This window comes from Platichthys flesus, chromosome 21, assembly GCF_949316205.1.
Source record: "Platichthys flesus chromosome 21, fPlaFle2.1, whole genome shotgun sequence".
Classification (NCBI taxonomy): Eukaryota; Metazoa; Chordata; class Actinopteri; order Pleuronectiformes; family Pleuronectidae; genus Platichthys; species Platichthys flesus.
Genome location: NC_084965.1, coordinates 14,170,955 through 14,190,504, shown reverse-complemented (window position 1 = coordinate 14,190,504; position 19,550 = coordinate 14,170,955). Strand labels below are relative to the sequence as shown.

The 19,550-nt window shown below is 43.1% G+C and overlaps 1 protein-coding gene across 1 annotated transcript in view; it reads left to right on the top strand.

Annotated features, from left to right (window-relative positions):
* Positions 1-19,550, top strand: part of adarb2 (adenosine deaminase RNA specific B2 (inactive)) — a 176,941-nt gene that overhangs the window by 139,933 nt on the left and 17,458 nt on the right. Inside the window, exons 4-6 of the mRNA XM_062379059.1 lie at positions 6,990-7,104; positions 16,524-16,692; positions 19,325-19,476. Coding sequence (XP_062235043.1) covers positions 6,990-7,104; positions 16,524-16,692; positions 19,325-19,476 — 436 coding nt within the window. The remainder of the gene's footprint in view (positions 1-6,989; positions 7,105-16,523; positions 16,693-19,324; positions 19,477-19,550) is intronic.

The window sequence follows — 19,550 nt, the reverse complement described above, 5'->3', positions numbered from 1 at the left end:
GGGTTTCGGGGCGATCTCCAAATTTGTGCACAGTTCAACTTCTCTCGTTGACACTTTGTTGTGATCATGTTACACAACTGCATCTTATACCGTCAATAAAAGGCGACACAACAGATCAAACGCTGAAAGGAGATCCCAACAGTAACAGCATAAAGTATGTTTATTTCTTTCTTTTAGTCCTCGTGTGGTAACAGATCTAGAGGACAGCAAGAGAAGGAGCAAAATGTTTTAGGAGTGAGTGAGATGCTACGTGTCACACGGGGAACAAACAGGAGCTCAGTCTGTCTCGCTGTGAGGTGTCAAGCATTTTTGAGAATCTACAAAGCGCCCAGAGGCAACGCCTCCACCACATGAATAGATATCCATTTTCAAAAGCCTCATGCTTGGTGGCGGGCGAGGGCTGGAGAGAAGGAAGGATGGGTGGGATAGGGATGGTGGCGGCGGTGGTGGAGGGGGAAAGATATCTAGGCAGAGGGCAGACACTATTAAAACTCGGGAGAATGAATTGTTAAATACCTCTATAAAGAAATATAAGACTTGGCCCCGTTTTTATGCTGCCTGGGCAGCTCTGCAGGCGGGTGATAAGGTGGAGAGGGTTGTGGGTCGAAGTGCGCGCGTGTGTGTGTGTGTGTGTTTTTTCCTGAGGGTGGCTTAAAATCCAGCTCTCATCCCCCCCCCCCCCCCAACGAACAGTGATGTTCATCAGGGAGCGACACACGTGAACTCGCACAACGCAGCTGCCTCAGTTCAACTCTCCATATTTCTCCAGGTTAACTGAGGTATGATGTGTGCATATGGAGAACATTATAGAAATATTTAAATATACAACCAGTGATGAATCTGGAGTCGTCGTTTCCCTTTGGGGCTTTGGCGCCAAACCGATAAATTATACAATTGAGCTTCTTTTTTTTTCTCTCTCACAAAACACAGAACACACACACGCACACACACACACGCACACGCACACACACACACACACACACACACGCACACACACACACACACACACACACACACACACATATTTTCTCACTCATACCATCACCTCTGCCAGCATGCACAGACTTCTAGGTCAGGCAGAAGCGGAGAAATTTCCCTGATGACATTTTGTGTTTCATGCTCAATATCGACGCAAGAGGGAAGGCAGTGGGAGGATTTCTCGTGACATTCTGCCTTACCGTGGAGGGAGATGCCAAACTGTACACGTGCACAAGCAGTTGGGAAAAGGCGGTGGAGGGAAGACGAGGTAGAGAGGGAGTGGTGCATGGATGGATGGACAGATAAAGAAAATAGGCCTGCAATGTATTGAAGATTATTATCGTGGTTTTTTGCACTCACGGTTTCTCAAAAATATTTTTTCACAATCAGAACAGCGCACCCGAAGCTTTTACTCCCATTCTTTTAACTTTTAACTGAAAGCAGCTCAAATCTGTGTTTGATATTCACAATGAGTCTCAGGACTAGGTGGATACACAAGGTCCCCCAATCTCTGCAGCAGGTGCTCTCAGCTCTGTGGAGCTTTATAGCTTCTTTCAGCTTCTTGTTTTGGTTTTCCCAAAGCCAGCCAATGTTAAAAAAGTTGCCGGTTAGGTGTGTCCCCCTCCCCTGTTCTTTTATAGTGTATTGCTCTGACCATAACAAGCAGTGTTGTTATCAACTTGAGTTATTGTTTTGTCATCTGGTTCAGTGTGTGTATGTGTTTGTTTGTGTGTGTGTGTGTGTGTGTGTGTGTGTGTGTGTGTGTGTGTGTGTGTGTGTGTGTGTGTGTGTGTGTGTGTGTGTGTGTGTGTGTGTGTGTGTGTGTGTGTGTGTGTGTGTGTGTGTGTGTGTGTGTGTGTGTGTGTGTGTGTGTGTGTGTGTGCGTATGTGTGTTAGTGTATGTGTGTCTTCCTTCTTCAATTACAAGAGTTCCTTTTACCTTCTGCAGTTGAGCCAAATAAAGACCCCAGTCACGATCTGAGCCAATGGTTATGAGAAGCTCTGCTAGCCCAACTGCTCTCACACTCAATGACATAATGACAAGGTGTGAATGTGTGTTGTGAGTGAAGTGTACGAAATAAACTGACCCTTTACTTTGGGGACTTGAGGTTTATTGAGCAGAATCCCAGGTACAATTGTTTGGCTGATGTTTCCTACCCTTAATCTACCTGGGTGTATGAAAGGGGCTTTATAAATCAAGTTGCCTTGTCTTGGTAATGAATTTGCATCGGATTCAAATGTAGAAACCTCCCATTGACACATCCGTCCATTATCTTTACCACTTATGCTTTAAGGATTGCAAGAGATGGGATACACTCTTGATAGTTCCCCAGAGACGAACAGCTATCTAGAGTCTCTAATTGGCCTAAGCTGCATGTCTTTGGACTGTGGGAGGAGCCGGAGCACCCGAACGTGGGGTAATCATGCAAACTTAAGGCCCTGGCTGAAAAGGGATTAAAGCATAGAACCATCTTGTCACTGACCATCTTATCACTGACAGATGATATACCCTGTTCACGGACATTAAGACATAGAGATGCATGTGTATGAGCAATGCATTAGCATCTTTTCAACATGCAGCACTCTCAGGTGTTTGTATGTCTCGAAGGCTCCTGGTTGCATCCCCCTCTAACAGCTATCAGGTTTTAATGGGAGTCGAAGGCCAGTGGATCAGTTTTAATGTGGCTCTCTGCTTTCACATCCAGGCTGATTGGGAAGTTGCTGCGATAAACGTCCCCCACTGCAGCTGCGGCATTTACAAAATAACTGCTGCTGCTTTCTCTGCCCTGAGGAGGCCCACAGGAATTGCTTAGTAAATTGATCAGAACTAATGCAGGAACACCGCCAGGTGGGATTGGTAGCACAAGAGCCACCGCAGCAGTTTTTCACCTTGAGCACCTCCTACCTGAGACGTTTCCCAACTGCAGCCACACATCAGTTACCTGAAACCGGTTTATACGGACCAAATTCCCAGATGCAGCTGCAACCTTGATGCTCCTCCAGGAGGAAGCCAGCCAGCCTCACGCCGACACCTCCCCTCGCTGTGCAGCACCGATGTTCCGTCTGACGGAGGGAGCGTGATCCTTGGCCCCGTTTTTCTGCCACATTAGGCCCACACTGAAGGTGGCACTCGACTCCCCCACAGAGGAGTGATGCTGAGCTGTATGTTGAGGAGAAATGATGAGGGAACAGTGAGAGTTGTGGATTGAAAATCACAGCCTAATTTGCCTTTGTGTCAGGGGATGTAGATGATGTTGTTTGCTCAGTGCATCTGACAGCAGGAGGAAATAACAGGCTCAGACTCACTGTTCGTCGTGGCACATCACTGCCCTCTATCACACACCAGCACGCGAGAGCAACGTGGCAACAGAGGAGGAGGAGGGGAAAGATGAAGAGAAGGCAGGATGGTTGAAGGGAAGTAGAAAGAATGAAAGGCAACCAGCGTCCGGGGAGTCGGACTTTAAAAGATGATAAGACAAAAGGAGCAAATACAAACAGACAGAGAGGTGAAGGAGGAGAGGGAACAAAAGGAGAGGAGGAGGAGGAGGAGGACAAAGAGCTGGGCCGTTTGCCAGGGTCTATTCCACCTTTGCTCTCCGGGCCTTTCTGAGCTGGCCCCTTCTCTCACCTTGGTAATGCCATCAATGAAAAGGCCTTTAGGAGGAATGGAGGACTTGACTCCGGGTTGAGACTGTGACCGACACCAGCTGACGCTGCCAAGCCCAGCAGGATTCTGTTAGAATTAATTGGATGTCACTTTCAGGTACAAAGAACCAGGCTGTTTTTTTTTTCATCCACATCGTTGTTCCTCATGCTCCAATTGAGGGAACGACTGAGGGATCTAAAAACAGGGCTGCTCTTATTTCTGCTTCCTCATCAGGAGGTTTACATTTTTTTACTTGAGAAGCAAATGTGCCTGCCGCTTATTTTTTGGATTAATTAATTAATAGTTTAGTCTCTTAGAATAAAAGTAAGAAGATAATATGGAGGTGCAAGCGTGAAATGGGCTAAAGAAAAAAGAAAAGAAATACTTGGGGATCCAAGGTGACTTCTTCAGAGGACAGAGTTATTCAATTTAAAGTGATATAAATCAGCTAAGAGCAAAAAAAAGAAGCCTCACTGGTTTCAGCAGCGGCCAGACGAGTTTTCAGGTTTTCCATCCAACATTCTTGTCTTCCCAACATACGCTTTTAAGGGAACTTCTTCAGATATGGTGCAAGTGTTCACCAGGACACAAGTTAACTGATCAGAATTTTGTGATATAAGGACAAAATGTATTTTGGATGACTGGCACACCAATTATCATTAACATTTAATTATGATAACATTTCAGGCAAAAGTGTAATAGCATAAAATTATGATATTTTGCATTCTTTTGCAACTATCCTGTATGATTGACCTTTTTTATTTCTAAATTACTAATATTTATTGTTTAGTGAAGGGTTTATATTATGCATATATTTTGTATTATTACTCTGTCAATTTTATATATTTAGTTTATATTTCTATTATCTCATCTTTCTCATTCTGACTTGTCTGCTGCTCTAACAAGGGAATTTCCCCAGGGTGGGATCAATAAAGTAGAGATGTATCTTGTCTTATCCTTTTATATCTAAGGTCAAAGGTCACCTTCACTGTTCCAACATAATGTTCTACTCAAGCACATTTGTTGACACTATTCAACATCACCAGGACTCAAGAATAAAAGGAGAGACTGGGTCTATATTTCCTTCAACTTGAAAGGTTGATGAGGTTGTAACTCTGGTATGTGACGGGTGACACACTCCACAGTTCTCCCTCTGTTCAAATATGTCTTAAAAGTTCAAGTTAATAAAAGCAGACAGCTGAACCACCAGCTCGTTTGAGATAAAGCTTTTTTGTCCCTGACCACTGAATGTGCATTTTGAATGAAAAGTATGAGCAGGAGGAATGATTACATCAATAAAAACTACTTTAATGTTCAGGTGGGCACCTGAAAGACTTGAAAAGCTAGACATGTCCTTTAAGAATACTACTTACTGATACATGCCCTGTATATTATGAAACTGTGATTTGTGAATGATGGCGATAGAAATATAATGGAATCGATTGATCAATGCTGATATCAGGGGATTTATTAAGGTTTATGTTAAACAGTTACAGCGTGGACCCCTGTGGGCTGAACATCCATTATTAAACAGTCCTGTAACAATGCCCCAAATTCAGAAACTTGACTGTGTGATATCCTGGTGGAGTCGTACATCTTTGCCAAAATTTGTATAGCATCTACAAATAGTGAAAGAGTTTTCCTTTTTGCTGATGCATGTTAGGGCCTACTATTATGAATGCCACAAAGAATTCCATTGTAAGGGTGATGCTCGGAGAGGGCATTCCAAGGCTAACGCCCTAGTTCCCTGTGTTAAAGAAAGTCAGATAAAAATCCTGGATCTGCTCCAAGTTTTAATGGGTTCTTCCTTCGGTCACGACCCCCCCATTCACAAGATTTCACCGAAATCCGTTTCAGGGAAGACAGACAGACAGAAACACAGAGACTGTCGGCAATGAAAGTATGACCTCATGGCAAAGGTAACTGTCAGCGTTGTTCAGACTGTAACAAAGCATACAGTAAATGCATCTCATTGGTGGTTTTAAACGTTTACACGGCACAATACCTCAAAGTATCATTCACTTTTATTCTCATAATCATTTTGTCAGTGTCCCTGTTTGATTTGTCTTTCTAGCTTCAATTGATTCCTGAGTCTGGACAATGATGAGGAGAATGTACCCGACTGCTTTCTGTCTACTGCTTGACTTTTCACATCATTCTTTTCGGTTTCCCCCCAAAAAAACACAAAGCTTCTGGCTGACACCAGTGTCTGAGCGACAAAATGTGCGTGTACATACATACACATGGACAGACCCAGCACAAGCTGTGAGCACCTCCACCGCCAGCCCCAACTGTGAGAGCGTTCAACAGCCTGACGAGGGCTCTAATGTGCAATATGCTCGCTAATTCAGCCGATTTCTCCTCCATGTGTCTTTTTTTTTTCACCCTTAGTCTCTCTCCCTCCTTCTCTCTCTCTTTTCTTCCCTCTCCCTCACTCCCTCTCTCTCTCCATTCGTCTGTCATGTGGCATCTGTGGATGTCCTCTTAGCTACTGGGGGCTCAATCTGTCCAAAAAAGCCCACCCTGCTGCCACTCCGGTGCCATCTCCCAGTGATCCACTTATGTTCTACGGCTGGAGTGATGGCCGCTTTGAGACTAAGCCCTTAATTACCACTAGAGGAGAGAGCATTAAAGGTCGGGAGGGGTGCAGATGTGATCCATCAGCATCTGTTGAACAGTGTGAGGTACAGGATAACTGGGGAGACGTGTTGGCACAACTGAATAGACATAAACAGCTAATAAACATAAATATTTACTACACTGTGTTTTATATTGTGAAAGAGCTCCTGGTAAATGTAGCTTTGTGGCACTATGAAACAGCAGAAGTATAGGGACAAGAGTGTGTCCATATGGCACAGTGTGCAGAAAAGAAAAAAAAAAAAACATTTTCATTCACTTCAGGGAAACCAGAGAGAAAATATTAGAGAAAGTTCAGGATTAAATAGGAAACTGTTTGAACAAAACAACATCTTATGCATGTTCGTCCTTTTGGAGGAATCCCACTTCTTTGTTCTTACTTCCTGAGGTTTCCTTCTTTGTTGTGACCATCCTTTCATAGTAAACATGTCAAAGCTTCACTGTGTTCACAAATTGTTTCAACAATTACCTGTAAAGGGAATAGATAAGGAGTAGATTAGTCAAAATAAGTCAGTTTCAACCCTTTGCCATTCATTACAGCATTATTTATGATGAATAAGGAACATCCGAATGTTTTTTTAACAGGTAAGTTCACCTTCGGGTCAATCGCCCAAAGCCTCTCAATGTAACCTGAGCGGATAAGACCAAACCGCAAAATACAAACCTGTGAAGTCAGCCTCCACGGATTGTGTCTCGTAGAAACTAAGGGCACAATTGTGTTTTGCAGGACTTTGCCGATTCAATATTCCACTTGGTGAGGGAGAAGTACCGGTCGCTGGTGGGCGGCTGCAGTCCTGCGCACGCACGACACAAATCCCTGGCAGGCATCGTAATGACCCAAGGTATGGCAAATTTCATTGACTTTTATATATGACTTTGAATTATTGAAGTGGTGCAATATAGAGAGAGGGAGGGAGGGAGGTAAAGAAAAAAGAGAGAGACAGAGGGGGGACGAGAAATGGGTTGGAATCCTAGATTGAGAGAGAAACGATGAACTGGGGGTTGGAAGAGAAAGCGAGTTTCCTCTCCATGCTGTAGCTCATGCAGGGGAGTATATCTTCCTGATGAATTATTGACTATTCAGAGTCTCTGAGGAGAATGAGACATGGTTGTGAGTGTCACTCATCCCCACTGCATGCTGGACTCGCTGTGCTCGGGCTGCTTTGACAGGAGTTCCAGATGCCACAGAGGGAATCTTAACTAGATCAGCTTAAAACTTAATCTGAAACCTGACTGGGTGACACGCTGGAGGAACGACGATGAGGAGGAGGAGGAGGAGGAGGAAGAAGCTTTTCTCCGGTGCTCTCCTGCCGCAGGAAACAATGAGTTATTACCAAACATTCATCTTTCATGCTTTCATTTATCTTTCATGTGTGGTGTTTGTTGCACATCACGTCAGGGCCTCCCACACATACACAAGTCCACACTAAAAGCACACAATGGCCCGTGTAGAATGTGCAAACCCCAACACACACACTCCCCTTCTCTCTTACCACAATATACTGATACAGTGCAGGAGTGCAGCTTGTCTCTGTGTTGTATTACAACAGTGCCTCCAATATAAAAGTTAAAATAAAAGTATTTAAATCAAAATGTAAAACTTGCCAACTTATCTGAGCTGCAACAGTGAGTCCCTCCAAAGTTGGCATGCATCAGAAATCATTGGATAATATCCAAAGTGTAACAAGCACCTTGTCTGAACCAATCTGTAGAGATCCAAGTTGGTCTGTTCTGCAGTGTACAAGAGCTCTGCCAAGTCAAATATACAGGTGTGTACAAGTAAGTAGTACTAAGCAGACTCAGCAGCCAGCACACAAACAGAAGAGTTAACATGCATCAGTTAGTTCCCAGTGAGTTTGTGACACTGTTGAAGGTCCTAATGCCTTCACATGTATGTTTGGTGTCATGGTAAAGCCAAACAGGCGGGAGAAGGCGAGAGCTTAGGTCATGTGGGACTTAAAGGTAACATGTTGCTATTTCCTGGGTAAAAAATGATATTTGACCTGTCAAGGGTCAGGTTGGTTCCTGTTCATTGTTAGCTGGCCGGTGACCAAAGGATAAAGAAATAGAGATAACTTGAATGAACTCAGAAATACTAATACTAATTATTTGGAAGTTTATTTTTAGCATGTACTAGTCAGCTATTAGTTGTTGTTAGCCAGTGATGTTTTAGACTGAAGTGTCTGTTTTGTTGCTTCCTAAGGTGAAGTTACTGAAGCAGATAAGTTGGTTTGTTTTGTGGGCACGATGCCAGTGAGGCCACATGCTGTTCAGCTTAATTTATTGTTAAATGGCTGATGTTTGTTGATGGTGATAGCTGTAGATGGTTGGTTGGTTGGCTGGTTGGCTGGTTGGTTGGTTGGATGATTGGTTGGTTGGTTTGTTTGTTAATTGACTGGCTGATTGGTTGGTTGGTTAATTGATTGGCTGGTTGGTTGGTTGGTTGGTTGGCTGCCATGGAAGCTGAGAGTGATGCAACATGCTGGTAGATGGTTGTTCAGGCTAGCAGCTTGTTTCTGATGGCTGTGTTGATGGTGCCATGGACCCAACATTGCAAAGCACCTTGTAATCCTCCCCCCTCAGACTGACACAAAGCATTTTGTTGAAACCATTATCTTTTCTCTTAGATAGACAGATCAAATAAGTAATCCATGCATGTGAAAGGTTGCCAACACCAGACTGGCTCCTAATTCAGTGGTTGTTTGTAAGATTAGGAGAGACGATGGACTGAGTGGACCATGACAAAGCTTATCAAGCCATTTGTCTGTGTGAAGCAAAACGTAATCCTCAAAATCCCATGAAATTTAACCATATTGTAAGTGTAAAGCTTCAGCAGCGATGTAGAATAGAAATAAATAAATGATAATGAGGCCTGCACTTTGTGGGAAGGACATAACATAAAACTGACCATACAAGACAAGTGTGGTGTTGAAACACACACACACACACACACACACGGAGGAGTGTTATCTTCCTGTGTGGCTGCAGGCTGTGGGGCTGCAGGGGTCAGTGAGGAGGGATTGGTATCTCGGCAGTCTTTGGAGTGCTGCAGCTCATCAGTTTAGACTTCAGTGAGACCAGCGCTCATCCTGACCTAATCCAATCCCTCTCCTCTCCCCTGCCTCCCAGTAATTGCTTCTGTTTGTTTATTAATAGCACGCGTTATCTTCAAAGATCCAGATGTGGGGCTGCCAAGTGTTCGCAGTGAGGCGGCGGTGGTGTGGTGGCCAGCGTCGGTGCAGTCAGACAACGGAACTTGACAGGAACACTGGGGAGTCCCGGTCTCTCCCCACACCTCACCCACCCACCAACTCTCTCCCTTTGCTACTCTGTGCTGTCTCTGTGTGTCTCATGCCTCAGCCCTTGCCTCACGAATATTAATCAGGGTCCGTTTTTGAACCGTAGGCAGACAGCAGAAAACCCCAATCCACCCACACCCATCCACCCACCGAGACAGTTGAGCCCCATCCTGAGCGAGATTAGCCTCGCCACCAGCCGGAGAGTTTGGCGAGGCGCACGGCGAAGTAAACCACCAGCACACATCCTCAAATATTGTGAAAAATCTCATTTGAATTGATCTGAGATAGCACTGGGTGTCTGGAGATGGTAAACAATGTTCCGATGTGCTCAGAGACATGCAAAATCAGGAACATCCACATGAAACATCGGCCCACCCCTCCTTTATTCCTTCGTTTTTTTCACTTGTTTGTCAGTTGGGACCAGAGAACCTCCATCTGAGGCTTTTTACTGGGACTTTGAGTGGGAGGAAATACCACAGGGACTTAAAGAAAGCGATGAGAGCAAAGGGCTTCAAACAAGTTGATTACAAATGGCGGTTAAGCTATGGTTCTTAGTCTGCATATCCATTTTTCAAAAAGGGATTCTTCCCTTCTCTTTATCTGTTCTTCCGGCTGCTGCGAATTTTAACGTTCAGTAATCACATCCGGCAACAAAACAGCTTGCTGAGAGGCGGAAAAAAGAAATGAAAAAATTAGCAGAGATGTGCCCAGAGTGTGTTGCAGCGGAGAGAGATTTGAGAGCTTCAGCAGCCTTTCACAAAGAAACCCTTATATGTCAGAGCAGTTGCCTGTTAAAGCTAATAAAGATTCAACGGGGGGAATTCTCTATTCTTGCCAAGATGTTTTTTCTCTCTCTCTCTCCCTCCATGTTACTCTCTCTCTCTCTCTGTGAGGGCTGAGCATTTTTCAGAGATCTTCTGCGATTCAAGCGACACACGCTGGCTGACATTCAGCGTAATCGTCCAACATCTTGTGAGGAAAACCCACATGAAAGATAGGATTTGTGCAGCTCAACCTAAATGGCATATAAATGAGTTTACTAAAAGTTGACCTTCAGAGCACATTACGCTTCGGAAGAAAACGTTTGAAAGTCTGCTTTATGGCGCTCGGAGATAATGGGAGGCTTATTAGGGAACATTTCTCGCCCCCTGTTGTATAACCAATGAGAATAAAGGGATTGTGATAATAGCTCTATATTGTTCTTCATTGCAGTGTGTGATAATGGATCAGGGTAAAGTTCATGGTCATGTCCATTTATATGGGTCTTTTTTTGTTCGACACTCCCTGTGGTTCCTCACGATTATTTCAAATTACTTTCAGCAACTATTGTCCTCACTTTACCTTGTAGATATCTTCATTATTCCAGACACTGGTTGTGGATTTATTCACTGGTTGGCCCCGACCGAGTCTACCAGGATTGGCTTGAGCCTTTTTATGTCTCCACTTCAGCAACAGGTTTTCCATCCGTCCCATTTGTGATCCCACAAAACATGTTTTTTGCCTATTTTTTGGTCTTTTATGCAGCTCTCTTTGACAACATCTCTTATTCCACCATATTTTGTTTTGACAAGAGAGGACCAGTCCATTTAAAACCAGTAGTAGGCCCTCTGAAGTCAAAACATGGATGTAGGTTGGTTCTCTTAATACAAAATCCTAAACTGCAGCTCTCAGTTGGCTGCAGTGCTGTGTAACATAGTGTGACGCAGCCTCAGTGGTGAGGCCATTTTCTTCAATATTCAGACAGAGAACCAGCAAGTGCAGGACACGTGTTGTGTGGTAGAGACCATGCACCATTACGCAGAAAAGCAGTGGTGGCACAGACTTTTTTTGATAATCATGCTGACTTGCTTTTATGACAAAAAAATGATATAACTGTTTCAGAAAAAGTATTTCACTCAGGTTTTACTCGACACATGAGGTCATAATGTCCTTCTTGGCTCTATTTTCATGAATGTGACATGAAGTGCCACAGGAGACACTCCATGGTGCACAGTGCTGGTGCGCAGGGCATAGTGGTCTGGCACAGTAGGAAGCAGGGAGCCAAATTGAGTCATAAGTGCTGATATAATGAAATTACCTTACTTTGTTTGTTTAAAAAAACAACAACATGAGAAGCAGCTTGGACTGGATCTGCTACAAAACCTCCTCCCAAGAGGAAACCAGAATCCTCATGGCTGAATATAATGTAGCGTTAAATAAATTAAACTGGGCAATTTAGCCTTGAGAAGCCTGATAATGTGTTAATTATAGGGTTTTTAAATATGAGTGCAATTTGGTTACGGGTTTGACCTCTTGGGGGGGGCGATGCCGCCTGCGCTAATTTCAGTTAATTATTGACGGGAAAATAGCACCCCCATGCTTGACCCTACTTCACTTTTCACTCCAACCAGGCTCAGGAACAGTCGTTCATTTAATGTCAAGAGTGTTACGTGAATAAAATATATCTGTGTGCATCAGATCGAAGAAGTTACATGTGCAGTCCCAGGGTGTCTTTACCTCCTGAGTCGCCATGGAAAACGGTAAATACATGCATAGTCTCTTTAGTCTTATCACGTCCCAGACCCACACATTCCTTGGACACTTCCACTCAGGGATGGACTGGGAGCCACCTCCAGATTCCGCAGGGGCCAGTCCTACTATGCTTCCATATGCGGACAGGACGAACCCACAAAGGAATTGAACCTCCAGCCTCCTGAGCCACAGCTAGAGTTTGGTATCATTTGGGTTTTTGAAGATACTGGTGCTAAATCAATACTTTTAAAATGATACAGGTGCCCGAGACGGTGCCACAGCCGATAAAGTTTATATTTTTAAAGGGATAAAAACTGTTTTTTGAATACTAAGGTATATTTGAACTCAACTGTTAACAGGTAAACTTAATTTAAATATACACACGTGTGCAAAAGGACATAACACAATAAACAAAACCTAATGTGCTTTGATAAATAAACTACAGTTTCAGTGCTTAATATAGCAAAATAGTTCTAGTCCAAACCCATTATTAGTTGTCCCCTGATTGTCGGGGCCGGCCATGCCCTCACTGCAGGTGGGTGTGCGCAACATGTTATCAAACAAGAAGACAAACACGGAGCATCCCTCTGCTTTCAAATGTTTCCCATCATCACCAAGTGCTTCATTAAGTTTGTTGCATTCTTCCTGTACACGGTGTTGGAATCCATTCACATACAGCCAAACCTCAACCATTTAGCAACTATTTCACCAAAGAGCTCAGGCACCGGAAGTAGGCGCAGAAATCTGACTTGTGATTCGGTCGCATAGGCATCGGTACCCAATCCCCATAGTGAGGCATGTCTTCCAGGTAAAGACCACTGACAGTATTGGGCACAGAGCAGTTTCCAGGGTGAGCAGTCGCAGGTCTCACTTTGTGATGTATATGATTTTTTTTGACAGTGCTTTTATCCCAGGCTGTGACATCTTTGAATCAGCGGTGATCAACAGATGTGTATGAAGAGCGCCTCAGGCCTTCGACTCCACTCTACCTTGTTCCTGTTGACCCTCTGTTTTTGTGTTTCCTGCGATGCAGCTGATTATTCCTGGTTTAAAAACAGCACAGCGCCTCTGGCTCTCCAGCCGCTCTCTTTCACTCATCTCTTGTCCTCCGCTCCTCTCCCCTGCAAACTGAAGGCAACCTCGGTGCCAATTTCATGGCAGGGTAGCGAGCAGCGCAGCAGAAATTATCCACTGCAAAATTGATCTAAACAATCGCAAAGTGGAACGGCACGGAAAGGCAGGAGAATGAAATTGGGAAAGTCTGTTACCTTTTTGAACTTGCCTTATCGTGGAGGAGGAATTGGGTTGTACTGCTTACAGGGAATGCCAATTGTTGAACTCATGATATAGCTTTTTTTATGCCACTATACAGTCAGGTTGTCTGTGCAGCGGTAGGCTCAGACTGTATATTTTTCTCTGCTAACCCTCAGTCATAGTTTAAAATGATGCTGCGAATATAGATGAAAGCTTGTTTGTAGTATTGATTGGAAAAATTATGGAACTGTCGGAACAATCTGTTTATACAAATACATATATTATAAGTATTATATATATTCACAACACTGCGATGTATGATAAAACACTAAAATGCATACATGGCTATATGATTTTTTTTTATATGAGGAGAGAACCATTATTATTATTTTATATCAGTGTGGGCTTAAAACATTTACAACCATTATTTAAACGTTTCATACTGAATAGCTTCTTTTTGTTTTTATTTGACTTTTGACTTAGAAAAAAAAGAATGGCAAAAGGTGTCTTGGCGGCCTCTCATGTAAGTCAATTTTAATCAGAATTAAGGATATATAAATCTTTGGTTACACGTCATAAACTTGTCATTACGATGCGGCCGTGTGAATTGAAATGGTTTCATGTTGAGCAACAAACGTGTCCATATGCTGGGACAAATTTATTTATCAGCTTCCAAACATACAGAGAGGAGCAGGAAGACGAGGAGGAGGAAGAGGGAGGGTTTGTAGGGGAAGGACACAAAGAACCAGAGAGTCTGGTGAGTTCAGAGTCTGAGCGGGACAAAAACAGAGACACGTCATTTACCCCTGGAATCAAAACAACGTTCATTGTCTTAGCTTGATTTTAACCTAATCACGTTAACACCTGGTATTAATATGTGTCTCTAGTGTCCAGCTAATGGCACAACCTCTTTGTGTTTTCACTGGGACACAAAAACAAAAAAACTGTTGACGTTGCCTAATATAGTATCTGCTGGAAGTGTGGATAAGCTGTTTGTTTGATAGAGACTGAGAGATTAAATTCTCAGAAAACAAATATTGTTTAGTGCAGGTTTAAGGACAGAAGCGTGATGCATTCCCTGGAGAAAATTTGTTTGCCCCTGTTTTTTGGGACAAGTAAATTTCTGCTCTCTTCTTTATTTTAATTAATTAGGAAAAACAGGGCAAACACTTTTTTTTTTTCTGAATTAAAGTAAAACCAACAAAATGATTTGTTCACGAATGAGATGTGCCGTCATTTAAAAATAATCTCGATCTATTGATTAAAAAGATTTTTTCTGTCCTAGAATATAAAGTTTGATAATCCAAATAGCATGGGACGTATATCTCACTTCATACCATCAACTATTGGAAGTTTTTCTCTGTAGTTTTTTGAGAAAAAGTTGAATTTGTTCCATCTTACCTCAGACTTTCCTTTCTTCATCTATATGCTCTTTCCCCCCCACACATCCCACCCTCCCTCGGCTTTTCCCTCCCCTGCCCTCCTCCCCTTGTCAGGACTCCACCGCCACAGTGCCATCTGGGCTGAGGCAGATAAAAGCTCCTGTGCGGGGCCGGTGGCGCCCGCGGTTCTGCCAGGAGCCAGCGAAGCCTGACTTTCAGAGGCGATGGGAGAGATTTGTGGCAGCCTAGGAAAGGAATGGCATGCCGTTAACGTGCTGATCCAAACACCCCCAACCCCTGTCTATCTGTCAGTCAGCCGGCCTCGCGCACGGCCGGGTGCTGGCCTGAATCCTCGCTGAGGAAAGAGAAAGGCGAGGCTGGGTGACATGTGATCTGCGACCTCTCCTCTTGTTTCGCCAGTCACAGTAGAAATGTCTCCCACTGTATCAGTTATCTGGAACTCTCCAGGTTCGGATTGGTAGGGAGGCAAAAGCTGACAATTAACCATGAAATGAATGATTAAGCTTGTGTGCTAGACGGTGTACTGCTTTTGTTACAGACACATGCTTCACTCCATTTTATGCTATTTCATGCTTGTAATCTGCAACCTTTCAGATGGAACCCTAACCCAACACTGCTTTCATTTATTTTATTTTTGATTCAAAAAAAGAATCACTGAACTCATCAAATTGTTATGTGCCAAATGTTTTAACTGTTACCAAAGAGACATTTCTCATCTGGTTTAATCATCCCTTATTGTTCAAATACTCAAATAATGTATATATGATGGGTGGGTGGGACAAGGACAGCTCAGGTAGTTGTAGATCAAGGCCACATACACTTTATGTCAATGATTGGTTAATGGCAGCATCTGTAAAGGGACCACAAAGTCTCAAAGAGCACCTGTTGAGCTGGTGTTTCAGAGTTAATAATGGAGAACGGGTTTCCTCCTTCCTTTGCTGGCTTGAGACTCAACGAAGTGTCTTTAAGTGGGTGGAGTGTCAGCCTGGGTTATAGGTGAAGGTGATATGGTTAATTCTGGATGGTGTGGTGTGAGAGAGATGCTTATTCACGGTACTCTGAGAACAGTGGTTATGGAAATAACCCAGTAACCAGAGATGTCTTCACTTAAACACTCTTTTCCTTTGGATTTTTGTAACTGTGTTTGAGATGTGACCAACCTCAGTCTGTGGCCTGATTAATATGCTTGACATGGCGGGATAACGGATTATACAATATAATTATATTATTCTTTCCCTATAGGCCAAGCTGTGAAAGACTATACAATTTCAAATAAGCACAGTTTTGGAGCTTTATTGCGTCCTTAGAGTCCCTTTTCCTTTTTCTTTACTCCTGAAAAAGTGCTTAAGAAAACTTAAGATGAATATTTTCACAATTTTACGCGATGATATAGATATTGTGATTAGCTAGCACTGTTGCCTCACAGCAATAAGGTTCCTGGTTCGAATCCCGGTTTGACCAGTGTCCTGCTGATACCAATGTCGGCTGGGACTGGCTCCAGCTCCCCAACGGCCCTTAAAGGTTAAGCAGTATAGACAATTGTTGGATGGAAGGATTAAGCCATGACACCTCTGTTCCATTCACTTATTGATTCAGCATAAAAACATAAATTACAAACAGAAAAACAACAGCTACATCTATAATCTGAGCACCCTGATGTTTCCCACTTTACTCTTGTTAAATCTGACATGCTATTAACCACTGACGGTGGCTATTAAGCTCATGCATTGAGGAATAAATGCATTCAATGGAACCTATGACAGGAACATTTGTCTTTGTGTATGTGTTCAACAGGACTGGACCTGAGGCACGCCCAGGTGGTGGCCTTGTCCACGGGCACCAAGTGCATCAACGGCGAGTATCTGAGTGACCAGGGGCAGGTGGTCAATGACTGTCACGCCGAAGTCACGGCCCGAAGAGCGCTGCTACGCTTCCTCTACTCTCAACTTGAACTCTTCTTGAGGTAATAGCTTGATCTTCAGTGGTATATTTTAGACACACAGTCATTTTTAATGTTGCTGTACTTTGACTTTCTGCAGCCCGGATGCATCGGTGGTATATAGGCTCTGAAATAGCCAGATTACACTGAGAAGTAGTAGTCACCAAGTTCTTTGCTGATCATGTGTACTGAACTGAACCAGAAAACAAAACATGTTCCATGATACTTTGGTTGGTTTATGCCGTATAGGTCATAAACCCCACCTCCTCCATGACGATGGACGGGACATGAGCCAAATTAAAAAGTCTAATAAATTTTTTAGGTAGTTTTCATTACACTCATGCATGTTCAATTGCAAATTTTTACTTAAAATTCGATTTTAATGAGTTAGTTGGTGCTCTTAAAATGGGGTGAAATGTCTTGATTTACAGCTGAGACCGACTCATGATTGGTGTGACACCAGGACCCCTTGTGGCTCCATCCCCTAATCACTACTGCACAGACTCTGGCTCCAAATTTGCAAGACAGCATTGTTCGTATCAAGGATAATTTAGGTTAATTTCTGAAAAACCAAATGTTACCTAATTAAGCTAGTAATGGATATAAAAGTAATCAGAATGCAAAAGAAAATCCCCTTTTATTTGAATGGATATAATTACTTGGTGTTTCAATTTTTAACAGTTGAAACTCATTATAGGAGCAGAAAAATGGAAGTAAGGAACAAGCATCTCAATTAATACAGAAGTGAAAGTACTTAATATTCCACCAGTGAATATGTAAAAGTCCAAGTTACACTGTCGCAGCCATTGCTCCGTAAGCCTTTTAGTTCACAAGCTGCCACCAATGGTCTTCAGTATGCACTGCATCACATTATGCATCCCAGTATGCCTAATAACATGCAGTATCTTGTTTGTTGTGACCTCCCGCTGCAGTGCCAAAGAACAATCTCTGTAATAAGCCTCATGCAAACCGCCATGCTTTGTCCACCGGAGACTTTTCAAAAATCAACGAGCCAGAAAAAACAGATCCGTTCAGCTCAGGCTCAGTGGCCTATTGGTTTTTAGCACTATTTTAACTATACTTCCTGTGCCTTTGCAGCCTGCACAAGATGCTTTCGTGCACAAAGACTGTCCAAAAGTTTTTACGGGCATCAGGGGACAGTCCCGATGAGTTCCGACTCCTTACCACCTCCAGTGCACGAGCATTTATTTTGTTTTTGAGCTCCCCCCGAGGAGCCCTATAGCGACGCTGATTCATCAGATAAGCGGCTAGAAGTCGAGATTGTTGAATGTCATATTTGCATACGCAGCACTGACTTCTTGTCTTAGCACAATGCCGGGTGGCAGGTACGGAGACTTTGCAGCTGAGTAAAATGGCTAATGGGGAAGATAAGTCATAATGAAATGACCACACAAAATGCCAGAACTGCCATATTTACACTGAGGGAAAGGACACAGGAGACAGAGGAGAGGTTGTGTAAAGAGTGCAGCCGTGCTTTGCATCGTGATGCATGCTTTAAATATATTGTGGATGAACTTGTGCATGTGAGTGATGAAGCTCATATTCCGGCACGCAGCCCAAACAATGACCCAGTTGTGTAGAGTTTTAAGTTTGATCATGTGTCACCTCGTTTGCCATATTGCAAGTTTTCAGTATTAATGGATGGAAAAACAACTATGCTAATCTCCAAATGAAGCTGTGTTAAACATTTGACTGGAACATTTTGTTTGATCTCTAATTCTTATCTTAATGTGAATTTGTGCCGCTGCCGCTGAAAACCATGCTGCTCCTTAAATTATTGTTAATTCCCTTAGTTAGTTTTAGATTTCCTCTGAGTCTCAAAATAAAGAACTGGACTACTGACTTTTCATCGATGTTAAAGACTCACCTCAAAGCAATGTCCCACAGTCGTGAGATGCTAACACAAAATGTAGAAGTAGTTTTTTTTAACATGACTTTAAAAGTATTTAACACTATTAACATCTTAACAGAAGTCATCTTAGCCTGAGTGGTTCATCTTCAGGTTTGTTACAAAACCACACGCACACTTTTTCCTCTGCAGTGTTATTTTTAAAGTGGGTGCAAATGTCGACTGATCAAAGTGTCGCCGTTGATGTCATGTTCAAGCTCCTTCGTTCCAAGCTCCTAGAGCCAGAGTGGGAGAAGTGTTTGTGGAGTTTGTCATTGTTTCATTATGTTTCTTCAGGAATGAAAATGTAGAGGACTTTTATTAAAAAATGATATTTGTTTTATGTTTTTCGTTTTCATTTTTTGTCAACAATATGATATGTTTATGATATTTATTAATATTAATAAATAGGATGAAAAGATTTTGTCAATTATTTTGTATGAACATCAATCACTATTTTAGCTCAGCCACTTCTTCATTTGACACTATTTTGACATTAATGTAAAGCTGGTTTACAGGAGGGTGTTAAATTGCCTCCCCCTGTCTCCCCTGAGACATGAGGACAGCCTGAGTAATGTCCAGGAGTCCGTTTGATGGCAGGAGAATGGGGCCGTGATCAGAAGGAAGGCCGGTGTCCATCTCTCTAGAAATCTATTTCCCCGCGTTGTGATGAATGGTGCTACTTTTTCTCATCCGTCTCTCTTGTTCTTGTTGTGTTTTTTTCTCCTCCCTCCTTCACTCCTGCAGTAAAAGGCCAGAGGACTGGGAGGAGTCGATATTCGTGCGGCACAAGGAGTGCGGCTTCAGGTTGAGAGACGACGTCCACTTCCACATGTACATCAGCACGTCACCGTGTGGCGACGGGAGACTCAACTCGCCCTATGAAATCTCCACTGACTGTAAGATGCCCGGCCTCTCTATCTCCTTTGTTTTTAGTTGGATTAACAAAACTGAAAATACAATTTTAATACAC